This window comes from Linepithema humile, chromosome 5, assembly GCF_040581485.1.
Source record: "Linepithema humile isolate Giens D197 chromosome 5, Lhum_UNIL_v1.0, whole genome shotgun sequence".
NCBI classification, from domain to species: Eukaryota; Metazoa; Arthropoda; class Insecta; order Hymenoptera; family Formicidae; genus Linepithema; species Linepithema humile.
The window spans coordinates 15912642-15921672 of NC_090132.1; the positions used below are offsets into that span (position 1 = coordinate 15912642).

General features: G+C 45.1%; 1 protein-coding gene across 1 annotated transcript; it reads right to left on the bottom strand.

The window, feature by feature from the left end:
• Positions 1-4922: 4922 nt before the first annotated feature.
• Positions 4923-8269, bottom strand: LOC105675823 (protein sister of odd and bowel). The gene is made up of 2 exons (XM_012373253.2): positions 6817-8269; positions 4923-5748 (listed from the first exon to the last, which is right to left on the bottom strand). The coding sequence occupies exons 1-2, from the start codon at positions 7815-7817 to the stop codon at positions 5403-5405; spliced, it is 1347 nt and encodes a 448-aa protein (XP_012228676.2). The 5' UTR covers positions 7818-8269; the 3' UTR covers positions 4923-5402.
• Between the last annotated feature and the right edge of the window lie 762 nt (positions 8270-9031).

Below are 9031 nucleotides of genomic sequence, written 5' to 3' on the forward strand. Positions count from 1 at the left end.
CATTTGATCAACAGATAGAATATTTACTCGCTGCTTTATATATGTATAAATATATGCAACAGCAAAAGTTGAATTAAATTGATTAAAAAATTTAGACTACTAAATATTTAGATTATGTTAACGTAAAATGTGTTTGAAGTTTAGTAAGAAATGCGCTATATATTCTCTGTATTTTGCATCTTTTGTCCGTTTTATTTTGAAAACGCTTCCGTGCAAAAGACGTACCTATATAAAAACTTTCACCAAATAAATAAAGAACAGTTTCCGTAGAATAAAACAATATTTTATTTCAAAGTTAGACAAGGCTGCTTAAAGCTTCATAATAGCACTGCTGGATACTCCGGAAATATGATCGTTACTTCCTTTTTGCTTGTTCCCCGTTGACAAGTTCGTGATTTCTGAAATATCCCGTCGATACCCGAACGGTCGAACGCATATAGTATAAAGGGTTACTGAAAATACCGACAAACATCCGGAGAAAAATCTGTGCGGGCCATCGAGGCACGCGTATAGGCTCAGCGTGCAAGAACACGGCAGAACGAGGGACAAGGACGAGGAGGGAAAGGGAAGAAGATTGGAGCTGGTGAGGGAGAGAGAGAGAGAGGGAGAAAAGGTAGAGTTCTCTCCTGGCCTGAGATGCGTGGGCGAGTGTGAGCTTGTGTCGCACGAGTCACCACTCTTGGTTGCCCTGGGCGTCCCGCCGTCCGTCATCCTGTCTGCCCGTCCGTATTTCGTAGCGCACGCACACGCACCGTCGCTCGCGTGCACGCGCGCATCCGTACACGCGTGCTCGCGCGCGCGACTCATCGCGCATCAGCGTTCCGCCAATCATGCACGACGCGGGACCCCGGCCACGCAAATGAGCCGCGTCTTTTTGGCCAGTCAAAGTGTCACACACACGGCCGACGGCGGTATTGCGATTTACGTGTTTATTTTTGCCCGCGCGTTGATTTGTTTTACAATGAAATTGAGATTCGGATCTTAATGCCGGTGTTTTTGTCGCCCGGCCAGCAATTATAATCCGAAGTCCGTAATGTTGTAAAATCATCCGCGATTTCTTATCTGTAATTTTATCGAAGGCGTTTCGATCGCACTTTTTTTTTTGCTTTGTAAAAAATTGAATTTTTCTTCAATAGTGATGTGTAATGTGTTCAATATTATTCGAAATCGCTCATCGCCTCGGAAATGCAAGTCTAAGCCTCGAAGATCCGATTCGATTGATTCAGTCGCTCCAATAATGAAGTCGAAAGTCAGGAATGGCAACCGGCGAGACGTGACGCGTTGCAGCGCGGATGCTGCACGACCACCGCATCAGAGCGCGACTCACCGCTACGCGTTATAAATGCCCGTGGCGCGGCTGTTAAGCGATATACGCCTGCAGTATTCGCGGGTGGCCGCCTTTCGCGCGGCCATCCGCCGATCGTATATCGGTAAGTACAACTTCGTTCTCCCGCGTATGGAGATGTTATGCCCCCAGTGCGTACGTACTCTTGCGCGCAAAAAAAGCGCACGCATACTGGCGCACGTGCCGGCGCGCTCGCTCTCGCACGCTCGCCCGCTTTCGTGCCCGGCGGATCTCGCGCGGCGTACGGCCGATCCTTTCCCGATACACGATCGCGCGGCGCGGGCTGATGACGATACCACTCGCCAGAGCGTGAGAAGGGGCGGGAATAAATTTACGATTTACGCGGGACGCTCGATTTCAATTTGCATAAGTAGTAAATACGCCGGGATTGAGTTACGCAACGAGTAGCGCGAGTTTCGTTTCGGCTGGTGAATGCCTGAAAATATCGCTTATTTCGCGCGGGAGGGAATATCGCATTGTGCAACTCGAAGCCCCGGGATTAATGTCCGCGGCTGGCGAGGATCGGCGAGGATCTTTTTATGATAATCGCGGATGAAATCGATATAACTGGTACTACGCGGCCGTAATAATGTAATCGTTTTATTGCTGGATCGTTTTTCGGAAAAACCGGAGCCAACTCCACGGCAAATAATCGCTTATTGTTGCCGTGAAAAATACTCTCTGCTATTGCGTCAATACCTAAATTTCTCATTCAAAATATAATTGTTTGCTTCTCATTGAAAATATACCTTGTTTCGTTTTCTACAGTAACCAGTGAGTTAAACTCGACAATGGAATTTCAAAATGAGGACGTTACGATTTATCGACAAACTCTCTATGTAACCGTCGCCGACTTTGCGTTTGTGTTTAGATTATTATATGTATTATTGTTTCTGTTCTTCTGTTTTTATCGTTACACTCTGAGGATGGTCGAATCTTATGTGCCGAAACGTTTGTAAGTGATTACCTATCGATGAATATAATTTGTGAGCAACTTGACCTAGCTCTGGCTTTTACATACCGGTTGACTTTAATTTTATTTTTAATTAATTGAAAATATAATGTTGTAACAGCATTAAGGAATTTAATTCAATTAGGATTAATAATAATCGACGTTCATAGCGAATTGGCGATGAATTCATTGTTATTCGACTAGTCAAATTCATTTTTCCACTTAATTCTGTATTAACCGTCACATTTGCATGAGAAATTGTAAATAATACATTCAACAGAAATGTGTAGATACAAACGAATGGCACACAAAGCTGGCACAGAAAACGGCAGATGAATCGCGATATATAAATCGCTGGTATAAGCGCAACACTGAAAACCCCGGTCTCTCCAGGATCAGGTTTATCCGCAGGACGAAAAGCGACAGGGCAGCGTGCGTGAGTGGAGGAAAAAAGAAAATAGCGCGGCGCGATCGCGTTATCGACGCTTCGTCGACTCTTTAAATCAGAGAAGGTAGGCCGAGGGTGAAGCGTAAGTGGGGATGAACGGGGAGAGAATACTCCTTTCCTTTCCCTCGGTTCTTTCTTTTTTTTTCTCCGCTCCGTGACGAAGAGGGGACACGCGCATGCAGATCACGTCGGTTGTAGCCAAGTGATAGCGTATCTGTGGGCGGCGCGTGCGTGTGGTCCTTCTATGTCCCCTTAGGTCCCCTCCTTACAGTTCCTCCGCTTCCACCGTGCTCGAGGGTACGCTTTGCTCCGTTCCGAATCATCATCAACGCGCCGCGTCCGAAGCCGCTCGCCGTCTCTCGTGTGATTATCGTCGCTTCCACCTTTTCTCTATTTATTGAAGTAATATATAATTGATCGATCCAGATGGCTTCGCGATGCAATCAGCTTAATTAAAAACAGTTTGTATAAGGTGATGACAAGCTCGCCCACGCGGCCACTCTATAATTACACAAGCGAAATTCTATCTTCTCTCCGCGACGTGAATTTTCTTGAGCAATGAAAGAGAATATGATAATGTATAATCTGTGCACAAATTATTATGTAAACACTTTTCAAATAATTCGCCGTTAATCGCGCATGGATGCATAATAATTGGTTGAAGACAGGCGAATAATTTTCGAGATAATGCAACTTCCATTAGCTTTCATAGAACGCAGGCTCGGAGATATAAAAATGTATAATTTGTTTAACACGATATCACGCCACGATATGTAGCTGACACGTCACAATTCTTATCATCTGCTTCTAGTGAAATATCATTCGAGAACCTTTATAATACTTTAAAATTCGTAATATTGATTCTACCTTTATCTTCTTTATTTCTTTATCTTTATTAACCCTTTGACTAGTCCGAGAGTACAGTTCGAAACGAACTTGCGACCAGCGCGATGATATCTGTTAAAATGTTTGCATATCAAACATGTTACTTCCGTCGAAATTTTTTTTTAGGACCCTGTTAATCTGTCAAATATTTTTCGGACGCGATACAGAGGTATTTGAGCTTAGGCTTGATACGGGACACGACGCTACTACGAACGAACGTGACATAAAGGCCCCCATCGGAAAGTCATTTCTGTCGCTTTCAGCATACAGAACTCTTCGTCCCCGGCGGCATCTCTTCGTCCTCGTGTCTCCCATATGTATATCCCGGCGCCGTAAACATGATTTTGCCAACACGGGTTTGCGGTAAAACGACGGGCCGTAATTCCCGGTAAAACGTCCGCCGGTAAGAATTTATGAAAGCTCGCCCGGGAGTCTCCGGGTTTACGTGCGCATACACGAGCAACGTGGCACAACGTATGCTCCTTTTGAGACGACGACGAGTCGGCGGCAGTCGACCGGTCGCGCAGGATTCGCCTTATCGACGCGAGGCGACCCGTCTTCGGGTACATCCTCGCCGAGATTCGAAATAGCGTCGTTTCAGGCCCAACCTCCCTCGCTCTTCCCGGCACCTCCGAGAAAAGAAACGTAACTCTAGACGTATCGCGGTGTCATGTCCTGCGCACCTGGCGGCCCCGTTCTTTGTAACACAATACACGCGTTTCGTCCTCCCGCTCCCTCCGCCTCCCCCTCTTTAGCCTCATCTTCGCTCGCCGTATCCTTTTGTCTCTCCTTCCCTCTGGTCCGTCATCAGCTTATACCTAGTCCGGATATGTGGAACAGATGAAAAAGGAGGAGGCGAAATCCTGGTTTAATACCAGGGGGAATGGAATTCGGTCGAGCTCTGATGTACTCCCTCGACGAACCTGTTTAAGTGAATATGTATTCTACAACATCTGGCGTAGTATCTAGGAATTGGCGCGGGACACGAGCGCGTCTCTTGATGCTTATAAAGGTTCGGGTGGCTGCAGAATTTCGTGCAGCCACCACAAGCAGAACCTGCATCGTGTGTGCCAAATTTAGACGCGTGCCGCTTGTGCGACATCAATTTTAGCGAAATTGAGCGATAATATTTTACTACAATTATATTTGTACTTTTCGTTAAAACGAAGTACGTAAAAAGAAATGATATTTTATTGAAGAGCCGAATGTTACACAAACTAGCTCCGAATTGATTTGTTTATCGCTCAATTCCGCGAGAGGCGAAGAGAATAAATGAGGATGCAGACTGTGAATTAAAAAATAATAATAAATGTTTATTTTACACACATCAAAGAGAACACAACGGATACGTACAGTAGGTACAGAATTTAACAATGGAGACGAGCAGAAATTCCTCGACTGTACGTCACTCCAGAGTATTGCATATTGCATATTGCATATTGCATACATAGAAATAATTACAGATCTATAAACGTGCACGAATCCGTATACGACCTTATCATAATGCACATAACAATGATTACACTCTAATCGTTAACGATGATATATAATGTAGGCAATGAGAATCGAAGATTCGAGTACGCGGATAGAAACCGAAATCTCAATCATACCGGCGCGGTGCAATCGAATCAGTCATCAGAATCGAGTAAATCAAATTATAAACTCTATGACGTCATAATAATTAAATGTCGATTCGTGTTGTTGAGAGAAGCGTGCCGATGCAGACAGGATTTTATCTCGATGATCTCGAGAGAAAAAAAAGTCTAGATGCACTAAGACGTCTCTTGGAGAACAACAGTATTTGAACCGGAAACGGGTATTCCCGACGGCGGTGGCGACGACGGCACCCCCAGATTGTGAGTCAATGAGTGTCTCCTCAGATCACAGTTCCTGCGAAAGACTTTGCCGCAGGAGGCGCAATGATAAGGCTTAATGTCCGTGTGCGTGAGGAGGTGAGTCTTCAAATTGCTCCTCTGATTGAAACTTCTGGCACAGACGGGACATTTATGCGGCGACTCCTCCATATGCAAAATTTTATGTACTGCCAGGGTCCTGCTCTGGCAAAATCCTTTGCCACACTCGGCGCATTTGAACGGTTTCTCTTTGCTGTGGATATACCTGCAACGATCGAGAAAACTTTTTCGGTTTGCATCTTACGGTTAAATTTCTGTTTAACTATAAATTCTTATTAAGCCGTGTCGCTTGCTTTTTGAAATTAATATATTTAACGGAGAAATATAACATGTATATAAATAAATTTGATAAACTTTAAGGGATGAAAAGGGAGATATATAAGATAACCTCAAAAAATATGACAAATACACTGTCAATATAATTAACGTTATTCTTAGATAAAGATTAAAATTATCGTGACAGTAAAATTATGGATGTACAAATGGACATTATGACATGTTGACCATTAAATATAATATATACGTCATTCGATCATCGTTTTAATTACGTGAGGAGGCGTTCCGCGGATTTGCCTGTGTTCGTAAATCGTATGATGCCTGTAATTAATTGCGACGCGATAAAGAGATATGCGCGGTCTCTAAATCTTCTATCGCGAAAGAAACATATTCGGCAAGTAACCTTAAACATAACGGCGCCATCAAACTTTTTATGCCCTAATATTTTTAACTCAATTTTATTACATAACACGCTGTTGCAATATTTTTCTAACATATCCGTACAGGATATAAATACATTTGCGCGAAACAATTATTTCAATTGGTGTGATTAAAAGTGTCACAATGACGCAACTGAAAATTTATTCACTCATATTGTTGTTAATATAATTCAAAGCATAAATTATCTTTTCTGATAAATGCGCGCTGATGTGCGCATCCATTTGATAATATATATGTAAATGAAATTCGAAATATCCTATCACTTAAAACACATCAATTTTAGACAAAAACCGATTTATATTCCCGAACTTTTATTATTCACATTATTATCATTTAATGTTAAATTGTTTTAAAATTCGAAATAAAAACTCGTTAATCTACGCGATCGATTAATCAATGTTCTGTATTAATTATTTCATAATTAAATTATTCTCGATGCTTATCAGTATTACAAAGCATATTTTGCACGCGAAAAATATACTCTCATAAAAAAAAATAAATAAATAAAATTGAAAGACTAACGTTTCAGGCAATTGGCGCGCAATTATTGCGTTACCTGTGATCTCTAAGATGATCCTGCCGTCGGAAGGCCTTGCCACATATATCGCACGAATACGGCCGCTCGTCGGTGTGTGTCCTCTCGTGGATCAACAGATTGTAGCTCTTTGTGAACTCTCGGTTGCAGAACTTACAAATAAATTGTTTCTTGGGCCTGGACGTGCGGCAAGTCCTTGATACACTCGAGTTCACCGCGACCGAAGGATGTTGCGCGGACGAGGAGGAGGAGGACGACGAGGACGAGGCCGAGGAGCATCCCGAGGAAGTCGACGACGCGAGGGATGTCGATGCGTTCAAGGACGATGATTGAGATACCGCAGTCGTCGACGTAGTCGCACGATTCCCCTCAGATATTCGCCGCAACAGCAGCTCGTTTGTGGACGAAGAGGCTGCAGTCGCGGACGCCTCGTGCAGCAGAACCTCCTCTTCCTCGAGAAGCGCCAGATCCTCCTCCGTGTCGGTTACAAAATCAAGCCGCGCCTCGTCGTCCTCGCCGATCGAGGCAGCCGATCGAAACAGTTGATCGGCCGTCAGCTGGTCGTTTTTGATGGTCGCCAAGTTTAGCGTGGCGTCGATATTCAACGGCGAGCACCGTTGACTGCCGATGATAGTGGAGGTGCTCGTCGCCGTCTGCGCGACGCCGGGCGTCGCGCTCGTCGCGTGAAGGCGTTGAAGCGTCAAGTATGTTTCCAGCGCCTGGAAATTCAAGGCTGTCGCGGCGGCGTGTCCCGGCGGCAGGAGCGCCGCGCGCTGCAGAACGGAGAGGAGAGCATTCTGAAGTCGGAGAGTGACACTTTGGAATGCCAAATTGGATAGTTCGGAGCCAGTCGTGAGGCCCGTGACGTCAGCCTCATGCAGGTCCGTCACAATCGCATCCGACGAGGGCGACGACGAGGACGAAGTGGATGACGGTACCATTACGAGTCTTCGTTGTTCCTGTTCCTCTTCCTGCTGCTGCTCCTGCTGCTGCTGCTGCTGCTGCTGCTGTTGTTGCTGCATCCTCCACCGTCGTTCGAATCGTCCCGGATTAGCCGCTGGAACGTGCACCTCCCAAGTTCTGCCGGTATCATTGGCAACGCGATCAAGAATTCCTGAATCGTCCTGATTGATCCTGACAGGTGTTGTGCCGGTGTCCTCTTCCGATGTCCGTGTCTCTCGTGCGATTTACTCTTGCACGACCTTTCCCGAGCTCGGTCACATGTTCCCGCCGATTACCGTTGCCGCCCGAGACGGTCGTTTTCCGTTTGAACAGGATCACTCGATTCGGTGCGCGAAAACGGCAAAGAGGGTACGCGCGCGCGATGCTGGCGGTGCAAAGGCGCCCCGAAGACTGCTCCTGCCCGTCGTTGTCGGGTACTGCTGGTGGAGACACCTGGTGGTAGGTATCCAAGTCAAAATGGGCCTGTCCGCGGGGAACGGGCCTTCGGATTCAGGAGAGAGAACCACAGCTGGTCCGCGATCACCGGCCGGCCCGCCGTTTCGACGGGTACGCGCCGCGCGTACGTGGGGCCTCACGGTCTGACGTAGGTGCTGTTGCGTGCCACGATAGCCAGCATCTACGGCGGACGTACACGCGTGCGTGTGCGGGGGAATCCGGAAACATGAATCGCGATCGCGATCGCGGGTCAACAGCTGTTTAACCCGCGAGTGTAGGCTTCACCGAATGCGCCTTGCTTTGCATTCAAATGGCAAATATACGGCGAATATTTTCATCCGCGGACGCACACCGTCAAATCAGATTAAGCCGGCTTTAAGAATAACTCGTGTGTTTTATGGAAAATCATTTAATAATAATAATTCCGTTTGGCATTCAACACGGATTCGAATAACAGTTCATATATTTTCTCATTGTCAGACGCTAACTGATTCCGAAAACTGTTTCGATTACGGCACAACGGTACTCTTGTAGAAGGAAAATAATTTCTAAATTGACTTTAACACGTTGCATATATAAATATGTTTCTTTTTTTTTTAATTTATGTACCTTGTAGGATGTAGCGGAAAGGAAAATGGATAAAGAGAATCTTTTGTCTTAGCCTTGAAATTGTGATGCTTATTGCACGATGATTTTTCAATGAGATTTTCAAATATAATTTATCTTCTTGAAAGATTGATTTTAATGTAGCAAAGATACATTTAGCATTTAGTATAATTTTTTTATAATTACAATAAAAGTGTGCAATCGTGCGATTATTGTACTTTATAGATTAATT